Source organism: Microchirus variegatus, assembly GCF_963457635.1.
Source record: "Microchirus variegatus genome assembly, chromosome: 13".
Classification (NCBI taxonomy): Eukaryota; Metazoa; Chordata; class Actinopteri; order Pleuronectiformes; family Soleidae; genus Microchirus; species Microchirus variegatus.
The window spans coordinates 15,100,153-15,126,570 of NC_139814.1; the positions used below are offsets into that span (position 1 = coordinate 15,100,153).

Genomic DNA, 26,418 nt, shown 5'->3' on the forward strand with positions numbered 1-26,418 from the left:
ACAGGCGCAGTCTTTCTGCTCGCGCGAGCAATTTAGCGCTCGCTATTTGGAATCTCAGTAAATCAGGCCCATAGTGGACAACATAGTATAGTATGACGTTTTTGTCAAACTTTGGACCAATTTTTTTTAATCAAAAAATGGTCAGATTTTTTTAATTGGACAAAAAAGTTATACTTTAGAATGTCGTCCAAAATTTGACAAAAAAGTCATAGTTTAGGTTGTCGTCCAAAATCACCCCCCCCAAAAAAATTGGACAAAAAAATTATACTATAGTATGTTGTCTAAAATTACGTATTGTGATGTTGTTCATGTCATTTGATATCTATGGTTTCACTAGAAAGTCATACGGGGACAAAAGATAGTATAGAAAACATTTTAATAACTGGTAACAATACAAAAGCTGTACAAGGGATTAGAAAGGACGCATGGTTATTTAGATGACCTTGATTTGCTGATTTTACCTGGGTTTAAATATGCGATCTGTAGAATGTCCAATCATAATTAGCAGCTCAAAGTTGTCTTGCTATCATCACATCATCATTCAGCTGTGTGCAGACAGACTGAGGCATGTTTGCCATGGCTTTGTCCTGAGACTGACCCATGATGACTTAACTGGCTGTCACAGGAAGTGAACAGTTTGCCAGTGAGCAGCTGTAGCCACGGTGGCCCAGTCAGGCCTGTGGCCCCTAATTCAAGTGACTCTCATGTATGAGAGTGACATAATAGTGTCAGTGTTGGTGGTGCTAAAGAGCTCGAGTGTTGATGCTGAAGATTTTGACAGAGTGGTCAGCGCTGGTGCTGGCAAGCTGGACCCAGGAGCTCTCTTCCTTGAAATCACTATCTTCTTCAGTTTGTCCGTCTTTCCTGTCGGTCTCTCGACCTGCTCGGCCAGGCCTGGGCCTCCAGCAGAGCCTCTTCACTGTCAAAGTGTGGCTTTGTCTGAGAAAGGATGTGATGAAGGAAAAACAACCATATCCAAGTTTACCTTATATAGACACCAGTGTTTATTTTCATTAATAAATGAAAGACTGTGGGCTCGGTTTAGTGTAAAAAGAATAAGTCCTACAGATGCTACTTCCACCTTTGTGTGAGTACAGGTATGAGTATATTCTTCAGAGCAACATTGGAGCGAGACGGTTCAAGAGATTCATCACCAAATTCATTACACTAGAAGATAATTTAACAGATTTTGGTCCTGGTCTGGCCCTCTTCCGATTTTAGACTGATTTGCGCACACACAACAGCTATTAACTGAAGGTCTACCTCCATCTCTGTTTATATTCTGAAGTCACGTTAAATCATGTGAGTTACTTTGATATTCCAAATCCAAATTTCTCAGGATAACAACATTGAAAAATGGTTACAAAGAAAATCAAGTCAGATTTAAAACTCCTCCAGTGTAGGGCAGACTTAATGCAAATGCGAGTACAGTATAAAGAGTATATATCAGATCATTTAAAAACAGTGTGTGGCCCAGCTCTACCACTATCCATATTATATCATAATTTTATATAAGAATTTCTCAATACAATCATTACATACCACACAGACTGGCTGCACCAACTTTAACAGACAAACAGTTCTGAGCAGCACTGCAGCAAAACATAAGAATGACAAGAAACTCGTTTTTAGTTCCTGAGCTCTACACACTCATGTTTGACAGAAAACACACGCGTACAAATACCTTCCCTTCAACGGCTGCCCAGTGTGAAAGAAAAGCCTCACAGACTTTTCACTTAAGCCAAAATGCTGTCATTTATATGTGCTCCCATCAGAGGCTTTTCAGTGCTGCAGCCCATGAACTTCAGATGAACTTTGTGTGCGTGTGTGTATACTTGTATTTATATCTTTGTGAGGTCCTAAAATCATAGACCTGGTTTTAAGGTTAGGGGTAGAATTGGGTTCATTGACGTGTCCTCACTAAGAACAAGCTTGTGTGTGTGTGTGTGTCCACATGTCGGAAGGATACAAGATGTCCGTCTGTGCACAGCTGCTCCAGTCGTGTCCTCCAAGAGTCTCCTGGCTTGGGTTCCACCTGTACAGCAGGATTCTACCACACTCCAGGCCAACAGCGAGCAGGTAGCTGTGAATACAACACACGCACACACTCATATATTACAGTCGACCTAAATATCAAAGCACAGCTTTGATATTTTATTAAACTGACTGATGGGTTGCGCAACATAAACACCCAGGTTATTGTTTAAAGTTCAATGGCCTAAGCAACTGTTTACATAAAATAGACAGACAGCTGCATGACAAGTACTATCCTGTGTGTGTGTGTGTTTTTGTGTTCACCTGTTATCAGAGCAGAGTACAGGGCAGACGGCTACGGCTGTCGCAGAATCACCAACATCCAAGATGGAGGAACATGGTTTAATCTCAGGAGGAAGCACAGGTTCCCCAGTGTTTTCTAATTTACACGGGCCCCACACAATTACCTGCACACACACACACACACACACACAAATAAAACACAATGATCAGTTCACTATCAGTTTCACCTTCAAAGCCCAATATTCAAACTTCTGATACTGACCTTCTTGTAGGCCTGTCGCGATATTCAATAAATCAATTAATCGCATGATAATTAAAATTAGCTCGATCATTTTTCTGGCCGCGATAAATGCCATTTGCATGCTTTTTTGTTTTCCCCGTCTCTCTTTCTCTCTCTCTCTCGGGTCCTAAAGTGTGTGAAATTTGATGTAGTATGCATGCCAGGTGGCTAGGTGGCGCTGTGAAGCACTGCCATACAACAACACCAGGAGCGTGCGCATGCGCTGAAACTTCCTTCTACTTCTCTCTAGTAGCGCCGAGTAGCCCACAGTCGAAAACCAAAACATTGACTCGGCGTATTTGCTGAAATGACTCCTGGATAGGTATCAGAGCAGCTAAGGCGACTTGAATGTGCGACTGATGAATTCTAATCCACGTTTTTTTGTCTGTACTGCACATGGATCTGACGTCAGCGTACAGGAGGATAGCCAGCGTGACGACGCTGAATCTGGCACCACATTCGCCTCAGGTTCTCTAAAGCCAACTTCAGCGTCGTGGCAGCGTGAGCAGCTCAGAAAACACTTTAGCGTTTTCAACCCTTTAGACGGGAACGCGACAGCGAAGCGTTTTTAAGATTTCCACTCTGGAGGGTGGGTAAATTTTTTTGCGTTTTTAAGCCCCAAAAACGATGTTGCCGTCTAAACGAAAGGCACATCTGATAAAATATTTTGTCGGTTTCACCCGGGAGTGTTTCCATGTAAAGCCAGAGTAACGATGAGTGAACCCTCATGTCAGTCACTTGTCAGTCGCATGGTGTGTGGGGAGGCGGGACTCCTGGTGTAGCCTACCACAGCAGAGTGCAGCTAACCCATTTTATTTATTGCTTTTGCTTGTTTGTTAATTTATTGTGTTCTAGTGTTAAATATTCTTTAAAAATAAAAGTTTATTTCTCTTTGAAAAGGTGTACCTGCATTATTATACCATTATCATTGTATAAGATGAAAATTATCTCAGAACAACAATATTATCGATTAAAATTTGTTATCGTGACAGGCCTACCTTCTTGTCTCGACTGGATGTCACAAAGTACTTGCTGTCGGGGCTCCAGTCACATGACCAGATGATTCGGCCGTGCACGGCAGTGTCCTTCCCTGTGTGTGCGTGCAGCGAGAACTGCGGCTCTGCATAAAAAAAAAAAACACGGATCACATAACAGCATTAAAGTCTCACATAACAACTCACTGTGTCCATGCATATTTCACATCATGTATTCACGCCGAGGCGAGCCCACAGTCGCAACACAACCCGTTGCGATGATTGCAGCGCTACGTCAGCAGGTCCCCAGCGCTGCCTCGGTGCTCTGAGAGCGACAAAGGCTCTCCCCTCCCAAGCAACAAATACACACACCCAACGAGACAGAGAACCTCATTCAAGACCTCCATTTCAGTCAGTTTTGGTTTATGACCTGCTGCTGTTTATTTCCCCAGCCTAAGTCATTTCAGACCCCAGATTGTTTTCCCCCAGAGAAGTTGTTTGTATGCTGCTGGCAGACGTCTGTCTACGACGTGTCCCCACAGCAGTGCTGCTCAACACTGGCACACATGGACATCGCTCCACGTCTTCAGAGGGAACTATTTTCACTTTTTCCCAGAGATGTGGAGTTTACATGTTCCCCGGTTTCCTCCCACAGTCCAAAAAACATGCTGAGTTTAATTGAACAACTCGAATGAGAGTGAATAATTGTTGTAATTGTTGTTGTTGTATTTAGAGGTTTTGTTTAGAATATTCTTAAAGTAACTATAATTTGAGTTATGGTGGAAATTATTGTTTATTATTGTTATTATTAGTATTATTATTATTGGAAACTAAGTCATTTAAATTTAAAGTGTATTATGAATCTAATTTAAAGTCGGGATTAATACCTATGTAATTCCTGTCTCACCTGTGAAAAGGCGTGTCCAGATCAGGCTCCAGGGGATTGAACGCCTTTACAAGGAAGTTATTTTTCGAAAGGCGACAGAGCAAATAGTTTTCTGACTGCATGAACACACTCAAACTTACTTAATCGCCCCTTTGTTGGTCGCATATAGCAACGTTATCTGGATTGTTTTTTGTTTCTATTTCCATGAAAAGTCAACCGGAGATTATTATTTAATAAATATAAAGAAACCAAGATCCAAGCTCTCTGTACGTGCTGATTTTTTTTGGGGGGGACACTGGTTATAGGGAGGTTTAAAGGTGCAGTATGGAGGAACTATTGATAACTAATGGTGAGACAGTAGATCGTAACAATCACCTGGGCCAATTATGCTTTAAAGGAAATGTGTGCCGGACTATCTGTGCCTCAAATGGAACAACAACGGTGAACACAGGGTTTGCCATATCAGGATGTGACCCTGGCTTTTTGCCCCATGTCAGCTGGGATTAACTCCAGCTGCCTCGGGATCCTCATGTGGAGGATAAAGCGGGAGAAGATGAATGAATTAATTTATAGCTGTATGTACTGTCTGTATCTACACAATGAGTTATACCCACACCAGACACAGACACACACACATAAAACCACAGTGTCACGACAAAAGTCTGAGTTATTCTGAGTGACATGTCATTCTGCCTCTGCAAAAATACACAGAGAAGATACAAGAGCAGCACATGAGAGAAGCAGAAAGTAACAGAAGAAAGAAAAGGAAGGGGAGGGGTGAGAGGTAACTGTGTCTCCTTAATGGAGATGTCTGAGTGTGGGGGGGGGCTCGACCCACAAGAGAAAGATGGATGGAGGAGGATGGACTGAGACAACACGAGGAGGAGACAGAGAAGAGGCGAGGATACGTGAGGTCACTTTGCTCGATCGGATCTGACTTCATTTAACCTTCCTCAGTCTGGATTCTGAGACTGTGTTTGTCCTTTTCGGTCAAGCCAGCTTCAGGACCAGATTGTCCAGTTAGGAATGAGAGCCGTGTTCCACTGGACCAAAAAAAAAAAGCAGATTTCTTTTTGGGGGGGGGGCACTAGTTATAGGGAGGTTTAAAGGTGCAGTATGGAGGAACTATTGATAACTGATGGTGAGACAGTAGATGGTAACAATCACCTGGGCCAATTATCGGCGCCAGTATTTGGCATTTTGAAGCAAATCAGCATCTGCCTTATCCGATGGCCGATAAGAGATTAATTTAAAACTGTGTTATTTTGGCTCTGATGCAGCCACGAACTCCCTGCACTTTCTGTTTTTGTTTGAACTTAAAACAAAGTGAAAGATACAATAACACCGCAGTTATATTGACATTTTGGAAAACTATTTACAGTAGAAAAGTTTTCATTTAACTTTATAAGACATTGCTGCTGAGCCTGGGAGCTTCCTGCACTTTTTGTTAGAAACAAAGATGTCTATTGTCTAAGATAAAAAATAAATTTTAACATGTTGCACATCTGAAAAGCTGTTTAATAAACGTATACTTAAAGGCATTTAAACAAAGTTAATTGTTGGTGTTTTTTGATTTTGGATGCAAATATGATCACTTTTACTGCAAATGAATATTGGCTCCAAATATCAGTTATCGGCCTCCTTGACTACTAATAATCAGTCTATCTCTAGGATTTATTTTAAGGTAAAAGAAGAAGAAAGGCAAAAATGTAAAATGACTGTGGCCTCTATAAAACCAGGCCATTGTCTAAAGTACATGCAAAAGGCTTATTGTAAGACAAAAAAATTAAATAGTATATTAGTATATTATTATTAAAATGTCTTCCATAAAACTCTTCAAGTAGTAGTGTTGGTTACAAAATCACCAGAAAGGTGGTGTTCTTCACAATCACCTTGAGTGACTCAGCAGCCACCAGAAGAGATTCACGCTCCACACACACACGGCAGTCTACTACGTCTGTGAAGCCCACCATGCAGGCAAACAGCAGAGAGCAGCACTGCTTGGCCTCTGTCAGTGCCCATTAAGACTGACCCGAGCAGAGCCAAGAGATGTGTTACCAGGAGCAGGTGGGATGTAATCCTCTGAGCTTAGACATCATGTTCTGCTCACCTTGGATTCAGGATCAGGTTATTTGTCTGAGTCAAGGTGCAGAGACTCTCTCATATAAACATTCTCTTCAGGCACACAAGGCCCTGAAGGAGGTGAATGGAGAGAAAAAAAAAATACACTGATTCAACTTTTTTTTTTCTGTCTCAGCACAATGACCTGAAGAAGAGCTGATCTGTTTTTATGTGATGACTAAGGAACAAGACACGTGCAGTCGGAATTACAGCCGACCTAAGAGCTGACACAAGTCAAATTCTGACAAGACAATCTGATACATTTATAATATACGAAAGGGGTCAGATATGACAGTTTGTACTTAATAATAAAGAAACTGGCTGAAATGTAAAAGGTCGGCAAATGCAAAGAGTACACTGAAGTTTAAGGAGCTGCCCTGACATTAGTTCCACAAGAGTAATTAAGGTCCAGGTCTACAGATTTAATCCTCACTCTCCTAATTTGTCAGACCATGTGGATGCCGACAGTGGTGACCTTCCAGATAACAAATCTCGAACCATTTATGTCACCAACACTGAGTTAAGTCTGAGAGAGAGCAAAGACCAAGCAAACAGACTAAATTAATGATACTGATACCCCCAAGGAAGGCCTGGAGATCAATACTTATGAGCCTCAAATCAAACCAACTGCCACAACAAGCCAATACACAGGAGAATGTGCTTGTATTTCTTCAAACAAGGTTGCACAACTCTAGAAATATAGTTCTGTTTTTTTCTTCATCCTGACATGATATACAAACAAGCACAGAATGGATGAGTTATTACAACACGGAAACTCTCTGGCAATAAATTACCTTGGATGAAATATACAGGTAGGCATGTGTTGTATTCTGCATTATAATTATCACCCATCGGCAAACTCCTGTCCTCATTTTAAAGCACAGTTACATTTTACGTTTAATAGCTAAAAATGTTCAGTTTACATAAACGTGCAGAGAATAATGAAATAAAAAGAATAATCAGCTTTCTCTTATTAGCACCAGTTTGGACTAGTTTCAGTCACTGCATCACTTGTTTGGCTCTTCACAGTATTAATTAGGGGAATCCTCCCAATCAGTCCAGCTTGATTTCATTTGGAACAAATCTGCTTCAGCGCGTTAGCCTTATTTTAATTAATTTGAATTAGGATAGCTGTTACTATCTGCCAATAAGGTTTAATTATAATCTCTTTGTCTTAAGATTCACTCACACATGTTTTTAATTAAAAATAATTTATTTACAAAGCACCATGAAAGGCTATTTTCTCATCCGGAGACAGAGTGCCTAAAAAAAGAAAATCCTGACCACTCAATTCATACATTTCATTATATTATGATCTGGTCCTTCCCCCTTTCCCTTCTCACCTTGACTTTCAGGTGTGGTCACATTCCTTCTCCACAAAGACCAGGTGCGATCACGGGAAACGGCTAACAAGAGTTGCGCGTCAGGTGAGAAGGCCATCTGGGTGACGGTGAGGGTGTGACAGGGAAGCGTCTGTAGCTGACGCCACGTTGTCGTACTCCACAGCAACACTGCTGCATGCTCTGCTTTAGATGCCTGGAAAGACAACGACACAGCTTATTTAAAGGAGACATATTGTACCCTATTTCTCCAAGTTAACCTAGTTCCCTGGTGTCCTAATGAACATGTCTGTGACATGCTTTGGTCAAAATACCTTAAGGATGAAGCACTACAGCAGTTCAATCACCCTGCCAAAACAGCCCTGTTCAGAACACTCTGGTTTTGAGTGCCTGTCTCTTTAAATGCAAATGAGACACAGTAAACTACGACACTGAGGCTCTGGCAGCTAACAGCAGTTAGCATTTGGAAAAGCCCTCATTTGCTGACTCTAGCTGGCACATTGCCGTCGTATAAAATGTATCCACTAGACACGTAAATCCTCCGAGGCTGGAAGTTTGTGTAGAACTCTGTGCTGCACTGTGCAGACAAGAATAGAACACTTTTCAGACTTCCGCTCTTCTGGATACTATTGCCCTCGCCTGTACTGACGTAGCAATGAGTGCGGAAGTCAACATCGTGTGTTTTATCTCGTGTACTGAGGCCGACCACAACAACATGAGTGAGTCATCTTTTTTCACACTTTTCCTACTCATAGGGCCTCCAGAGTCACAAGTATAAGTATTAAAATGATTAAAAAGTTGATTTTGCATAATACATCTCCTTTAAATATTTTTGTTTTCTATACAGCCCCCTGTCCTCTCCATCTCTGCCTGCAAAGTGATTTCGTTTAACTTATGTGAAATTTTCTATATCAGGTTTGCTTGCTAGCAATGTGTGTGTGTGTGTGTGTGTGGTGCGGGGGGGGGATGAGCACAGCTGTTGTGGGGACTAAAAGGGAACACGACTGTGCGATAAGACAACAATAAAGCAAAATCAGTGGAAAGGAACAAGAAGAGAAGAGAAGGGAAGAAATGTAGCATGAGACTGTGGGTGAAGTAGAAAGTAGACGAGACGGTGAGTGTGAATGTTTGTTTCATTCAGTGCATTTCCATGCACATCAAGACAAGCAGCTGCACTGTTAAAGTCCCAGAATACAAACACTAGCCCGAGAATTGATTTATTAAATGAAGTGCATCCGCCTCTGCTATGTTAGGTGGTGATATGCCCTCGTTTCAGCTTGTTAGTATTAGGCAGATTCTGGTTTACCTATTATGTAACGGATCGAAACAATGTTAGCCGGCTGCTGGTTGATATAACATGTTTAGCATCGATCCCAGTCTTCTTACCATCCATGAACTTTATAATATTCAAGTATTTGAGCTGAGAGCAGGTCGCAGGAGCTAGGTCCAATTAAATGAATGAATGAAGAATGTACAATAGATATTTGACTAACATGATTAAATGTATTAAAAGTTTTTAAAAAATGGCAAACTAACACAATAATTATCTAACGTCTGTTCGCGCAACTTCAGTCAGGACAATGTAGGTCCTATAAATAACTGAGTGACAAGTCTTTACAGTCTGTAACACCCTCAGGATGAGGTCTAAGGATAGACCCTCACATCGAGTGAGGAAAACGCCTTGTACAGGGGGGAAAATGGGAGGAAACCGCAGGAAGAGCCACAAGGGAGGGATCACTCTCCAAGGAAGGACAGACGGCGCAGTAGGTGTCACAGTGTGTTACAGTGTGCGTGTGTGTCACGATGCTTTATCTTCTCCGATCTAACACCTTTGCTCTGCGGTGTCACGTAGCCTGAACTACGACGTGGTCTCTGGCCTCGGTCTTATCACACTGACCTTGCACGCGGACGCCACCACCGTCCTGGCGCTGTCAGACGCGAGAGAGAACATCTCAAAGCCGTGGCCGTACCTGGAGGAGACAAGAGGATGCAAATCGTACGGGGGATGAATCATAAACGGGTGCGCTACACATGAGGCAGGACATGCATGATCACACGTGCAGGTGAAAAGTGGACGACAACATCTGAGCAAATTAAATATACACTTATTCCAAAGTGTCACCACGGCGAGCTTCCAGGCACAAGCTATCAATGTGTGGTGACAAGTAAATAAGCACTGTTGATCTGCTGGTGCTTCTCCTGTTGTCGGAGATTAACAATATTGGTGCCATGACTATTCGCTCACAGCCCAATTACTGTAAGCGTTTTAGTGTTACTGTTACCTGACTACTTTAAGATGTCAGCAAAGTGATACTGCACGTTGCAACTCTGGGAGAGAGAAAGTGTCTCAACCAGGAAGCTTTCAAACACTGCATCAATTTGGCCTCAACTGGGAGAAATTTATTTATGTCCTTAAAATAATTCAGGCAATTACTCATTTTAATGTTTCTATTATGCACTAAATGATTCAAGGGGGTGTGTGTGAAGCCAAACCGAGATAGAAAAGGGCTTTTCTAACACACAATGGCCACACTTCGAACAAACAACAACGTCATACGTCATGTTTATGTTGCACAGACTGGTAAATGGATTTAACATTGGCCACAAATGGAGGCTATATATTCAGCCGAGGAAAAAGCCTCATGGGATGACAGGAAGCGGAGTTCAGTTAATCATTTTTAGGACCAATAAACCCTTTGGCAAAATAAACTAAATAAACACAATTAATAATGTGAAATCTTTCTTCAATAGGAGCAACACGGAAATTGTGGTGTCTGCATCGAAGGAAGTATATGAAAAGGAGCAGGTTGTTAGAGCGAGTATGAGTTTCAATTTTCACAGGACACTGAATATTGTTTTCACAAGAAGCTTTGATGTGTTGTTAGGAGAGAAATAATAAAGTGCTCACAGTTTCTGAACCTCAGGCCAGAGGGTGTTCTGGAGAAGATGATCCTCTGGTGGGGGCTCTGCACACACACACACACATACAGAGAGACACACGTTAACCACACACAAACTTCCAAATCCTTACATAACTGAAATACAACCAATTTCTAATTTACTTAATGAAGATTGTACTTCAGTGGATATTATAATGTCCCTCTTTATTCCCCAGCATTTTTTTTAGTGACATAACGTTTGCAAGTTAAAGGAAAAAGGGGATTTGTTCGATAAATGGAGGCTAAATGAGATAAAAGCTACATGGTAGACTGAAAACAAGATTATTCGCCTGAGGACAATGTTCTCTCACATTCACGTGCAGCTTCATTTAGCATTTGGCCTTCATGAATTCTCAGCTCTGCTGCTCTCCCCCCCAAAAAACAACCAAAAAAAACGCTATTCTGAAACAACTGCTGCTTTATCTCCTTTTCTTCACAGCCCCTGGCTTTAAGAGGGATCAAATTTATCCGAGTACCAATGTTTCCCACACAACACAATTACAGCGCGGGCCTGCACTACCTTTGCTTTGCATGTAATTGAAAACTACTCTCATGTTTGTTGGCTTATTGGTCATCGGCTTCCCAGTTTCCATAATTACTCATTTGTGTCAGTGCCTGAGTAAAAATGCATTGTTAACAACAGTCTCCACGCTCGATTGCTCTCGACAGAGCCCGGGGTCATCGACACTTAAACTTTGCAATCAGAAAAGCCTGTTTTCTAATTAGCAATGCAGATTAAGGAGTGGCTTCAATCTTGCTGATGACAGCCCTTCACAGCCTCTCAACCAGGGGTTTTAAAGCGCACTGTTATGTTGTCCTCATCTGACTCTCATCCGTTTCCCATCTGCCTATTTACTCTGATTATTTTCTCAAGTTTTCCTACGTTTCTTTGTATTCTTCTCCGATTCAGTGCACAATCCTTTTCCAAACATCGTATTACAGACACTCTATGTCAAATATTTTGTTATGTTGGAAGTCACTTTGAAATAAGAACGTGTAATTTTTTATTGCCTTTTCTCACATCACTGCTTCCATCAACTGCTCTTCATTTGCATCACCCACAACAAAAGTTACATGTGTGCTGCGGCAGCAGAGCAAAAGGAATATGAATCTCTTATTTTGTCTCCAAATCTATTTTTCTGTAGTGGTTTCGACTGAATATGAGTTTACTTGGACAGCTCTGAGAACCTGTTACTTTGACAGTGTATTTAATGCAAGTTTACAGTACCGGTCATGTTAAGTGGGTGGAAGTAAGACTCCTGGTATTGATCAGATACATTGCTGAACTTCTCCTCCCCTTTATTGGTTTTTGGAACAAGGTCACCTATAAATTAAAACATAAAAAAAAAAAATCAGTATATCCTATTGATACATTACATGAAACAGTTGCCAAAAATGGATTATTTAAACAAAACATGGCTCCAGCCAAAATCCTTTTACCTTGAAATACAGCCTTGTTGGACAGACCTAAAGCAGGTGTGCTGGCTCCTTCTGGAAGGTTGGCAGAGTCCTGGCATGAAGCAGAAAAGTAACACAACACACACAATAACCAAGCAGAGTGTTAAAGCGAGCAGCATGCCGTCCACTCAGCATATTTTACAGTTGAATAAAAAAGTAAAAAAAGGAACACGACTAAGGACGTTTTGTTAAATTTGATCATGGGACAGAGACAAAGTTGTTGCAGTAAAGGTCATGGAAAAACATTGCTGAATTGTAATTGCATTTATCGCGGCACTCACGCTGGAGGTCAGCAACTTCTCTCTCGACATCCCGGATATATTAGCAAAGTTCTCCACAAAATTACGAGGCGCTTGAAACACCCTGAGGACCTTCTCATCTGCTCCAGAGACAAATTGAAACCTTCCAACCATGGCAAGACACTGCATGTCATATCCATGGATCTGAGGCCGTGAGATTTCGTGCCAGGTTGCCTGTATTGTTAAAAAGACACAGAAAGATTTTATGAAGATCCTAAGCAGCTGTGCTTACTTACCGCAGGAAGTGCCAGCATTTCAATAGATCCTCTCATGTTGTGGCCTTAAATCCAGGCATTTGAAAACAAGCCAAATATGAAATTGATTCTTCTGTTCAAATAAACGATTTTAAGATGCCAAGTGTTCTCACAAGGGAAGATGAAGGGTTCCACTCCAGACAGTGGAGTTATGTTGGCATTGCCATGAGGTGGCATTAATCCAGAGTAACACCTTGAATAACGCAACTAAGACTGGAAACTTAATTGTGTTTTTAGAACAAAATCAATGTTTTCCTCTGCCTCGAAACAATTTCACCTGGTTAAATGTGAAGTTTGAAGCTACAGCACTTAACTTTGATGTTAACATTAAACCCAGCAGTATCCTGTAGTGGTGCTGAAGGTGGTCAGTCAGTAAGTCCTACTAAGTCAAGTCCCTTAAAAAAAAATATTCACAAAAGCTTTATTCTTGCCATTGCAAATCATAGGTAAGATTCAAATGCTTCTTTACCAATTTGACGTCTCGTTTCCTCCATGGAGTGAAGAGTCTGGTTGTCTGGTCTGAGCCCACGCTGATGATGAATTCACCCTCAGGGTCCCAGCTGAGGTCTTGCACTGCACTGAAATGACCTGATATAACAACCCCAGGCCTCCAATCTCCCTGGACACAGAGCATTGTAATGGTCAGTTTACAACGTTCAACCACGGAATTACCATATAGACCTCCCTCCATGACCACAACAAATGACATTTGGAGCATGGCTGCAAAGTCAAACTCAATTAGCTATCAACACTTTCAGGTTTTTAATGTCACCGCTAAATCTGAACTTGCATGCGACTTCAAAACTCAACTCTCTCAGGAAAAACCAACAAAGATGTGTGGTTACTATTCAAATTGAGTGACACTGTGGACAGGAGACTCTGTTTGACTGCTTACACTCACTGATTACTGCCTCTCATTCTATGTAGCCATCCACTAACACTCAGTGTGTTTACATGAATGTTAAAAGTTCGATTTTAGTTGGACTAAGACAATAATTCAGTTTCCTTAATGTCATGTAAACACGTTAGTCTGATTAAAATCAAGCTATTCTTAGTCAGACTAATACCTGGATAATGCGATTCATAGTCCGACTTCTGCATGTATACGCTACAGCTACAGCTTTTGGAGCTCTTTTTTTGTAAAATAATTTTAAGCATATATTTTAACCAAAAAAAATTACAATTTAAATACTGGCATCATATGAAATTTGAGGTTAAGGTACAAGTAAGGCCATGATTCTCACCTCTTTCTCTTGGTCCTTAGACCAGAGATGTAGAGCACCATGAAAAGCATGAGCCAGAATCATGGAACCATCTGGACTCATCTGGCAGCCGTAGAAACCCAGAGTGTTGCCACCAACCTCCCCTACACGCACCTGGTGTGAATGAAAAAAAGAAAAAAAAAGAAAAGAAAAAGGTTGTGAGGTCAAAATGTTTAACTCGTGTGCTTTTTCAACACATCAGGGAGGTGAATAATGCTTTCTTTGTGAGTTACTGGCTTGTTGCAGAGAAAGATGAAAGCAACACGAAATCACATAAATGTGCATTGACTGCCACACATAAAGAAAAGGCAACAGAGTAAAAGAGTTTTTTTGTTTTTTTTTAAAGCAGCTATTTCTGAGAGATGAAAGTAGCACCTGTCACCCTGCTATGTAACACACACAGTATATAACCCATCTGCTCTGTCTCCTGGGTTTTATATAAAGGCTACAGACTTATAGAAAAGACGCAAGACGGGAAAAATATTACTGTCAAATCTGTTTTAAGCCATTTACTAACTAACCAACAGCCTCCACAATGGTTGGACAGAAGTAGATGAAAAAAAAGAAGAAGAAGCACAAATTAAGCTGATAAGTCAGATGAGAAATTATGCAAAATAGGACTTATTAGAGATGAATAAATTATTGGGGGGGGTTCTCACAAAATGCATTTGTCCAATACAAAATGAAAACATTTGCAGCATATCACATTAAAGAAATGATAATGAAAAATTGCAAAGCTTGAGAACATTGGATTGGGTAAGAGCCTGTGACACCGACGTCGCGTTGTATAGACGATGAGATAACAACTCCATGCTGTCTGACAAAGTCAATTAAAGACTAAACAAAACACATAAGCCGAACTCACACGAGACATAAACTCACATCCTGTCCACTCTTGGTCAACTTGCATTTGTGCAATATTGAACTTTCGCGTTTTTTAAAGGGCAGAAAAGTCCATTTAATTTACCATTTACACGGAAATACACTCCATTCAAGACACAGGGTCATTCTAAATCCACCTGATGTTAATATAGTAGAATTAGAACCAACTATAATGAGTCAAAAGCTCTGAATTAATTCACACTTTCACTGAAATTAATATAAATAAAACAAAAATGACATATTTAGATGCAGGACATTAGATACTCTTAATATAATATTCTACAGGTAACATAACACGCAGGATTATGACGGAGAGTAAATCGAAACAATGTGTGAATTCAGTAAAAGTAAGAAAAAATATTAATAAACAGGAATCGTTGTTTAAGCCACAGAGAGCCTTATGATGAATGAGCTGTCAACTGCTCGAGCTGTGCCTTGTTTATACAAGAAAGGAAAAAAAAATCTACTTCATACTCAAAATATAATGGAGAGAGAGCCAGAGTAATTCTCCACCCCCACGTTTAGAGACATTTACAGTCACACATTTCAGCTTGAGTCGTGTCAGAAATTCCTACCTTCACCTAATTGCTTCTGTGAGTTTTATAACAAATACAGGAGGACTATTTACTCGAGAGAACTTTCAGAACATTCTGTGACCCTGTTCAACCTCTTACTACCATGAGGAACTCAAACAATTAAAACTTTCAGGCCTTGAGGCCATGCAGGTAAACAGGGCCAAGAGGGGAGATCTCTTCAAATCGACTGCAGCAGAGTAGCCCCAGAGAGTGCTACACAGCTCCTGCAGCACCACTGTGGTCTTTATCCAGATATGGCTACATTATATCTCCTCCATCTTTAATTACCTTGTTTCTTAAATGATATTGAGGAAATATGAGAAGTGCTAAATTCCTACTTGAACGATTACATCTTAAAAGACGTGCAGCTTAGGCTCTTGTCTTTTCTTTAAGCAGGCAGCGGGAGCATGCTTAGCCGCAGCAGAGACATGAGTCAGGCTGCAAGACGAACACGCATGACACAAACACGTGGGCGTCCATTACATGTTCAACAAACAAGTTGAAAGGCTGCACATAAATAACCCAGAGGAGACGCAGACATACATTTGCTTTGTCTATCTACTGTAAAGGGGTGTCCCTAATCATACAGCTGTCTTGCAGAGGTCGCCAATGACCTTCAAAATAATGCCCGTCTGCAGGCTGAAACACTGTGGAACTAATGACAGTGATAAAGGCATGCCTTCACTTTGAATGGCACCATCAGCACAGCCAAGCACACACACACACACACACAGAGCGGAAGACGGAGAGAAAAGACAGTCAGGTACAAGCATTAATGGAGAGATTGAGAGAAAACGAGATGCAACATTAAGCAGATTGATTTTAAAATTCTGCATACGAGAGCGGCCGTAAATCATGCAAAAACTCACAGAGGCGCAGAGCTGTCATTTGTCTTGTTTACGACAGGAGGAACAATATGGATGCAAAGCATGCCTTATCGCTGGCCAGTGGGGGTATGGGGGAGGAATAGAACAAGGACAGTGAGGTAGAAAGAGCATATATCATTCTTTGGAGGGAGACAAAATGGGCGATTCGTGCTGGAGAAGCTTTAGACAGAGCAGGAGAACATGCACATGACGGTTGTCAAAAGAAATTGTTCTGGCTTAAATGCAGTGCATCTAAATGTGACAACATTTCTGCACAACTGAGACTCCTACTACAGAATTCTACTTTACTTTTAGATTTTTATTCAGTGAGGGTAACCACTTGAATATTATTTGATCATCAAGTTTTACCAAAGTTTAACCTCTGCATGAAATCCCACATGCACTCGGGGCGAACATGCAAACTTCACACAGATTTGCCAAAAAGCAATTTTTAATGTGTAGTCTGTTGCTTGATGTTGCTATGGGCTACAGCTGCAAGAGGGTGGCCCATGGCCTAGAGGAAAGTGAACCTTGCCTGCAACAGGTGGGTTGCTGGTTAGAATTTTGACAGGTAAATAGCGTGAATGCCAGAATGAATGGTTGCTCGTCTCTGTATGTTAGCACTGCGATGGACTGGCGACCTGTGAAGGGTGTGTGTTGCCTATTGCCCTGTGTCACCTGGGATTGGCTCCATCTCAAACACACACACACACACACACACACACACCGCACAGCACCAAACAATATTATGTCTTTATCTGTTTGTTCTTCGCATAACAGATCCCTTGAAAGGCTTCAAATTTGGTAGGTGACAGTGCCTTGGTGAGTTGGCAGCCCATGGCCAGGAGGAAAGGAAATTGGGCTTGTAACTGGAAGGTCAACGGTTCAAATCCTGGGGCCAAGGCACCCAATCCCCCATTGCAGACAAGTGCTGCGCTCTGCTCCTGTGTCTTGTGTGTGTTCACTACACGGTTGTAATAAGGATGGGTTTAAAATGTTTTATTTAATTCACTATAACTTATTGGTATGTGTGAAAAAATAACTAATTTTAATTCGATTAAGAAATACAAGATATATATGTAAAAATCAATAATAATAAATGCCTTTTCGTGGTCTCTTTTTTAAACTATGAGTATTCACAGAACACTGTGCAGACAATATTCAATGTCTCCATAACTTGACTCAGTTAATACTTCAGCCCAACAAGAAATCAAATATTCAACACACCCATAGCATTTCATATTTATAGACTGTCTTGTATTTAAAAATGCAGTCATTTTTTTAGGATTGAGTGCATTTTCTCCTTCTGTGACTTGACGAGAGTACACCAGCCGAGGTCTGGAAATAGGTTATCTCTAAAACACAAACACACACACAAACTGACAGTCCCTCCAGGCATTGTGGTGGCTTGCTGTGGTCAGTCTCGGTGTTAATTACCAGTGTGTCTCGTTAGTAAGACGTACTTTACACAGCGGTGGGCCCTGGCCGCCCCATTGCTAACACCACTCTCTATTAAATCTCACCAATTACTCTAATCAGTGTGAAGAAGTAGAGCACTTCTTTGTAAAAATCAGCTAATTAAGACACACGCGGCTGGTCATTTAGCACCATGGAATTTGCTCTGCCAAAAACTTCCAACGTCCCAGAGAAAAGCCTCCGTGAAGTCCGTTTGTGTTTTCAGAAAACACTCAAAAAGAGACCAAAGGGCTTTAATTCAGTCTAAGGATATGGACAAAATGCAAATGGAGTTAATTTACTGACATTTTGTTGTTGCACATATGCATGTGTGTTGTGTGCAGGACAGAGCTTCACAGGTTAAGCTTCCTTTGTACACAGAGAACCTGAGAGTTCAAAGGGTTTGGCTCTCACTTGAAAATGAGAAGAAAAAACAGGTCAAAAGGAACAGGAATGGGGGAAAAAAAGAAATGAGGAGGAGACTCATATAATATGCACTTTCACATTCAACAAAAAGGTTATTCCAGGTTTTCTGAAGGGGGACAAAGCAATGAAAGAAGACCGGTCATATTGGACCAACTCAAAACATCTACCACTGTTTAACCACACCAAGAATATGTGACATTAGCACTAGCTTCGGGTCCTAATCATCGTCCTTTTGTCAGAGAGGAGAGCTGAGACTTTTCACATTTGCTCCCCTCTGTGGGCACTCTTGCTCGTCACTGTGGATATAACGATGAGATCAAAGGTATAAAAATGTGTCTGATCAAGTGTGAAATCTTTTTTTCCATCACCTCAGAGTGTGATCACAGTCAAGGTGCCTGCTCTGGCGAGGTGAGAACCATTCCTGTTCACCATGATGTGCGGAGAGTTAGCATCTTTAGAGAAATATTTTAGGATGTTTGCGTGAATGAGTAAGCCTCCGTCAGCAGTTTGTGTCTGATATTATAAATATCCTGTCAGGTACATGGAAATGGCAAGTACTGCTGAAACACCTGAGAATATGACAAGTCTAAGAAAAAAGTGCATTGCAGATGGGTAGAGAATCCACACTTAAGTTAAATTTAGCCCTATTCTGGCACAATAGCAGCTGTTGGGAGCTGAGAGATGAGAAACGAATTGAGGGCAGAGTGTAAGAGGGAGATGTGACAAAAGAAGAGAGGAGCAGAACAAAACAGATGAAGAAGGAAAAATAATAAGGAGAAAGGCAGCACAGAGGCTAAGGCATGATCTCCTCCTGCCTCTCGCTCCTCTCTGTCAGGGAAATGGGCTGCAAAAGAGGAGGTTCAATGTGAGTAAATGATAGAAGGGAAGATGGGGGAGGACAACCTCAGTTTGCCTAAAGTCATGGTGGTGCACCAGGCTTCAGCACCTCTTCATCACTGTCCATCACTTCTATTCCTGACACCTCAATGTCAGGGAGAGAAGAAACCAACACAGGGGCACTGACAGCAGGGAGGAGGATACTGGAGGAGTGCTCGAGCCCTGGATCATGTCAAGAGCTAGTGAAATGGAAGCAGAGTGGGAAAGCGATATGTGCTGTATTTGGGATATTGTGTGTGTTCCCTTCAGAAAGTGACTGATACCATGAGTATCTACATAAAGCCCTCTTTGTATGCCATTCAACACTGACCTGCTCCACCCAGACTCCAGATCCCTCCTCGGGAGCCCAGAGGATCATTGTATTGTCTTATCCATGGAAGCAGAGAGCAGACTGAGAGGCTGCTGCAACTTGTCACCTTCAGGGGGAGACAATGAGACAATCTACTGTATACAGGAACTGCATTTTCATTCATTATTCAGACCAATATCAACAGTTAAGTATTGTGCCAGAGCTTTTTTTAACATTTCTGAATTGTTATCTGAAGTCGACTCACAACTCCTGTAAAACGCTTCATAAAGTAAGTCTGGGTTGTACTCTACTGCGATATTTATTAATCGCATTGGAAAAAGAGGTAAAACTAACAATATTTAATTCAAATAACAAGAGTTAGTTAGATTGACTGTAGTTTCAGAAATATAGAGTTCCAGTTAATGACCTCAAAAGTTGCATTGCTGTGTTCTTCTTATTTTTCCTTTGCACTTTCCTCTGTTTCTAAAAATGTTTATAGTTTGTAACCAACATTTCAAGCAGAATAACTGCATTCACCATCCATACTCTAACACAGGGATCTAAACATAATGATGTGTGATGTACACATAAGCTGGGGTGGGTGTGAAGTGACCTTGATGTAATAAGCTTTTAAAGTGACAACAGTTTAAGGAGAAAATTTAGCACATCTAGCGGTCCTTCCCTTAGGAACTCATTAAGCCGCTAACTTTTCACACCATTTATTTTTCCTTCCTCTTTAAGAAATTGTCCCCGTCACATGCTGTATTTTCTAAGTAACACCATTATAAAACAAAAGGAGAAAACCAATGTTTTTTTCAATCTGTTATACTTCCACAGGCTGTAGAAACAACTAAGTGATTGGAATGTTTAATGGGAATAGTCTGTGATTTGAAAATAAATGATTGTTTTTCGACAAACGCTCCATTAACAAAGTGTCGCCAAGCTGTTTCTAACAGAGCTGTGGAATGGTAGATTGTTTTCGAAATGCACTTCGTTTTACGGTCCCTTCCGTGCACTTTTAATCAAGGTACCTTTGTAGAAAGGAGGCTGCCAGTGGACTCCATAGACCCAGTTCTCATGACCAGCCAGGACTGTCTCAAGAGACACAGCAAACACCGAGGAAATGTCTGCAGCAGGAGGACACACGACGACAAAAGAATTGATTCTTTATTCAGGTCTTTTTCTACTGTGTGTCATTAAACCATTGAAAAGAAACCCATCTCTTTATGTGGTTAATTAACAACTTTTCAATAGTCAGCAGTGTGGCTCGCTCACCTCTCTCCTTCACTTCAAAAACGTCCTCTTTCATTTTGATGATGGTGTGATCGTCCTCTGCGTGGGTGTCTGTCCCAGACTTGGCACACAGCCTCCACACTCTGATGAGACAGTCCTGTGAACAGCTGGCTAATAACAGCTCCCCACCTGAATGAGTCAGAGACAGAGAGAGCGAGACTGTCTGAAAAACATACCGAGTAGAAGACATTTTATGTCAACTCTCAAAATAGATCAATACTGAGTTAATCCAAAATGCCTTTGTTTCCTCTACTGAGGTAAATGTTTGTCATTATGCAACGTGCTTTTAGCATAAATAAAAATGATGATGTCCCTGCAGAATACACAAGGTTTAAAAGTGGTACAACATTAAAACTGCATTAATATATATTTGGCCACTTAGAGCCACACAACAAACAAATATAAATAATATATGACGTCATTCTTGAACACGATTATATTAAAATTTAGACACATGATATCTCAGTCGTCTGTTTCCTGTTTCCACCTGCATCTGCCTGAACGTCAGGAGAACATGAAAAATCGCAGCATAACTGACATTACGTGTTGATTGATGTTCGCTCTTGCCTGAATCTCCGGCATAACTACTTGCACTAGTGATTCTGGATTTTGTGACCGGACAACCATATTTTGTTAAAGCAGGGTTAAAAAGATGTCAGACAATTACTTTTCTTCAATTTCAATGTCAGGATTTACTAGTTATCTCATATAACTCTCAGTTTATAAGATGACCAGGTATTTTTTAGGGGGCACTAATTAAAATAAAAACATGATTTTGAAAAACAGAATACCAAAAAAAAAAAGACAGAAAGAAATGAAAGCTACATGACGCTGTGAATCCCAACATTTCACAGCTGTGATAAATTGTACCTCCGCTCCTGCAATTTGTCATCTGCCGTGTTATAAAAGAACAAAAAGATTTATTTAGCCACTATCAGAGAAGCAGGTGTGTATTGTCATCCCTATGATGAGGTGTCACACAAATAGACGTCTGTGTCACTTTGCCGGCTGGAAGCTTAACAGGAGCGGAGCAGGTCATAGACTGTGAGTGGGAAGGTGACACTGGTGGAGAGGGTTGCTTAAGGATGAATCAGCCTGGAATATTATGTGGCATAGCTTTTAGCGAGAGGCAGAACAGTGCAGTAATGATGTGCCCTTGAAGGGGGAGGGATACACAATTAGGTGAGACTGGATTGAATCTGTGCATTGCTGCACCATCACAATACAGTAAAAAAGCAGTGAAACTGGACTGAAACTAACCGAGCACACACACTTGTCTTGGATCCCATTTGATGTTTTACTCATCTAAAAAAAAAGGAAGTGTACTTTTGCTTGCATATATTTGGCTTAATGAAAACAAAAGGTTGTTTCCCAGACTCTCTTCAAAGCGGTTTAAGACTGTAACTCTTCCTATCACATAGTGCTCACAGCCAATCATGTATTCAGATTCATTCAGAAATCAATAACTGCATTATTCTACTTTAGCGCTTTAGCTCACCAGATAAGAAACATGCAGCCAACCATAATTAATCTCCTCACATACAGCGCTTAAAAACAAATTAAAATATGACTATGTAGAGATTAAAACTGGAAAGCATTCTAAGCAAAATGTTTTTACTTATTTATGGAAACATCTGGAGTTCCTCTTCAGATGTAACCGTGCTGACTTCTTACTGTCTCCACCAACTTTTACAAGGATTCTCAGCTAAAATATCAATGGTGCCCATTTGTGCTTGAGAAAATACTGGTAATGACATTAAGAGATAATTCAAACAAGGCTCTGCTCCTGAAACAATAACATTATCATATCATTCAATCAAAGACTACATGTTATAAAATCTCGGCTCACCTATAGATGCCCATGCCACGCCACGAATCCAGTCCTCATGCCCTTGTAGTGACAAAGTTTTCTGGAGCTGTTGTGGAGCAATTCAAATACATCAAATGTTGCATTTAAACTTTACAATTCGAATTAGAGCGTTGACACAAAAAACATGAATATGTTTCCGTTTACCTGTCCATTGGACTGGATATACAAATGCACCCTTGAGTCGTCACCCCCACAGGCCAGTATGGGAACTATAAGCAACAGGGTTAATGTTTCACATTCATGTAGAGCAAGTACGATTACAACCACATACAGCAGATTGAAAACACTTGTATCTACTGACTCTGTAATATTGAACAAGAGCTACAGTGTATATGGAAAATGAATCAAACACATGAACAGACATGATGCAACATGACATGAGACAGTATGAAATTCAGATACAGCCACGGAAGCAGTGGGGAGAACTGAAATGGAAGACATGAGACAAAAAATTGTGTATGTTTGACTGTGTGTGTGGCACACAACGTAAAGGCTGTCTATGTAGGAACAGCTTAGACTTACCTCTGCTGCCTGGCAACAGTGACAGAGAGACATCCATCATGAAACTGTTGTCAAATGATGTGATATGGAGGCACTCGGCTGAGGAACGCAAACGTACATACTGTTGAGCTTTCTCATTCACTGTGAGTTCTATTACACATTAATTAATTATTTATTGACTGACTGATTAATAATTAATCAATTAACAACTAAAATATATACATATATACAAGCTCAAATATGTGGGTTTGGGTGTCAGTGAGAAAGTAGAAAGAAACATCACACATAGGGAAGCTGTCACAGATAACTGCTTGAAAAAATAAATCAAATAAAATAGAATTGGAAAGCAATCTGGAACAGCTCTAATATTGAACTCCATTACGACATAATAAATCCATGCAGCATTGCAATTAAGTTTAACACAACTGATGTAAATCTCTAAATTTCAATTACATGGTAAACAAAAGCTTTGCCAGGAGAAATTAGACAGCAAAACAGCATTTGCATCATATTATTTTGACTTCTATACATGAAAGATGTTGAGTCATTATTAAATTACCACAGTCTGCTGTCAGTGTATATAAAGTGTAAAAATATAAACAAAATGTTTTAGATGTGCATTGCCGAGATGGGGCAAGTAATCATGTTGTAACTAGACATTGCTATTCCCACTAACAGCCACTGGGAGGCAGATAGTCACACTGTCAGTGAAGAATGAATATTTTCAAAACTTATCAACTGAGCATGAGGTGTCTCACATCCTAAAATAGCAAACACATGTCTCATACCTTTTTTGTTTCCACTGCAGAGCCACAGTCTGACTGTGGAGTCAGCTGCTGAAGAGGCCACCAGGATTTCTGAGCCCTCCACATAGATGGCATCCACGGCATTAATCGGACCGGTGTGGCCTTTACACACCACTGACTGACTGAACTGCAAACAGCAGATAACATTTTACAGCACAATGTCGGTAAAGAATGGCAGGAAACTGGGGGTCAAAAACGCAACAGCTGGAAGCTTACCTTCTCATTCTGAAGCTCCCAGAGGATGAGCTGATTGTCTGAGCCTCCGGAGACAAGATGACTTTCAAGAGCTGTGACAACAAAAACAACAAAATTAGTTAAGATAATGTACTTTTGTGTGATTAAGTCCTATGTCTCAGGGCTATAGCTATGGTGTTGTTACCATCCAACATATTCTGGGGAAGAACTTGTAAGGAAATCATAGACTAGGGCACCATTTAGGGGATTTATCAATCAATTGATTATTATTTGATTACTAAATTAATCATCAAACTTATTTTATAATCGATTAATCTGTTAGATCTGTTTAACTATTTTTTCCAGTTTCTTTAAATATATATATTCTTTGTTGAACTGTTTCTTTGCTTCATATAACAAGGCAATCAGAGATGGCAGACTTTACCAAATTCATGCAACAAGCCTCTGGCGGCCTCTGTTTGATAAGTGCAAGTGTGGAAGCACAAACAAACAGACAGACACACAAAGCCACCAAAAACAATACTTCACTCCCACTCCATGGGGTGAAATAATAATCGTTAGTTGCAGTCCTAGACGAGAGGTTGCCAGTTACTGTTCATGTAAATGCTTGATACTATTTTTACCATATTATGCTACACATGCATACTTGTATCATAACAGCAACAACATATTACATAAAGTGCAAGTCAAAAAATAAACATGTGATTTGGGCAACTCGATCCTGCAGTTTGATGTAGCCCATGTTTGGTTCTTCCACAATATAGTAATATATATTACTCAATGTGACAAAGAAATCACTGAATTCTTTAGGTTCATTAGGTTTAGAACATTTTCTGACACAGACCAAAAGATTAGTAGATTAAATCGAGAAAATAATTGACAGATTAATCAATCATGTAAATAATCGCTTGATGCAGCCCTATAATCTTGATTTTATATGAAGAGTGACAGCAACATATTTTGTTGTACACTGGTCACTGTGGAATATTTTTTGTGGAATATATGTGACCACACAAATGCACTGGATCTGATCTAATCTGATACTGTGTGTGGCCATGACAAGTCCAGTAGTTTGACAGGTCCAGACACAGATGAGTGTGTCCTCGGTTCACACTGACTCACCACAGTCTTGTCTGTGAACCCACTGAACTGCATTCACTCTGCCTGTGTGTCCATTCAACACAGCAACGACTCTTCTCTCCTAAAACAAACAAACACGTGTTATTAAATTAACGAATATACTACATGTTTGTTCATAATTACAGGATGAAAGGCGTCGAAGCCTTAAAATGTGGGCGTTGCTACCTGTGGGTCGTACAGAGCCACCGAGTTACACGTCCCAAAAGCAATAATTCCGCCACGGCTCCACGAAACCACGTTTGGTGTCCTGTTAGGACAACAAGCAACATGACATGTTTCTATCACCGGTGCCGCCATCTTGGAAAGCATTACCTAGGCTGTGGTGTGTTACAGTAAAAATCGCTGTAGTTAAACCAGCGCATGCTGCATTTTGTTCCGCATACAGCCATTTACAGTTAAATAAATAAAAAAACAGTGATGGTACAATATCATATTTAGTTCATCAAAAAAACGTATTTTTACACAAGCTATCCCAAAAACCATATTATATTTTTTATTCATTTATTTTTAAAATAATGTTTTAAAACATACACGACACACTGCATGTTTTCCTCTCTCACGGTACTGCTGCGTATTGTCCACTAGGTGGCAAAAAACGATCACAAAATCCAAAAAGCACTGATAGCCAATCCTTCCCTGTGTTGTCATCACAGGGGTTTTTATTGATGATCTATTTCATGCTTATTAATTTTTACTAAGGACATGATTGCCCAGCAGAACTAATCAAACTGCAAACTGCACTGTAATCAAACACGATTGTCGTATCACACAGACATTGTGATTTGATGTTTTTGAATATACCTTGTGAAGTAAAGTAAAAATAATAATAATGATGATTTAGTTTGCATTATTACATACATGTAGTCAAAGGTCAACCCAGGACATGAATATGATGTAAGACATTTCAGCAGGATGGATCCCTCCTTGAATACTATTTCCAAAATTCATTATTAAGCGGCACCTGATGAATCAGCCTGGCATATTATATAAATAGAACTGAGTCTAACCAATGCATTTACTGACCTGTAGATGAATAGATAAGGGACTATGCTTATTTGAATATGCTGGCAAAATACTGTGGTTCATGTGCATAAAGCAGAGTGAAATGCTATAAAAAAAAAAATCATCTGCTT

The 26,418-nt window shown here is 40.4% G+C and overlaps 1 protein-coding gene across 1 annotated transcript; it reads right to left on the reverse strand.

The window, feature by feature from the left end:
• Window positions 1-743: 743 nt before the first annotated feature.
• elp2 (elongator acetyltransferase complex subunit 2) lies at window positions 744-25,582 on the reverse strand (the record flags this gene model as incomplete). Its single annotated transcript, XM_083899306.1, is given in 23 exon segments — window positions 744-939; window positions 1,970-2,083; window positions 2,299-2,441; window positions 3,556-3,677; window positions 7,882-8,074; window positions 9,776-9,848; window positions 10,787-10,844; window positions 12,046-12,141; window positions 12,258-12,327; window positions 12,557-12,748; window positions 13,298-13,447; window positions 14,073-14,204; window positions 19,502-19,552; window positions 19,555-19,607; window positions 20,512-20,607; window positions 20,756-20,902; window positions 22,623-22,689; window positions 22,788-22,852; window positions 23,166-23,243; window positions 23,933-24,077; window positions 24,167-24,237; window positions 25,268-25,346; window positions 25,451-25,582. Coding segments are annotated over 23 exon segments (2,523 nt in total).
• Window positions 25,583-26,418: the final 836 nt, after the last annotated feature.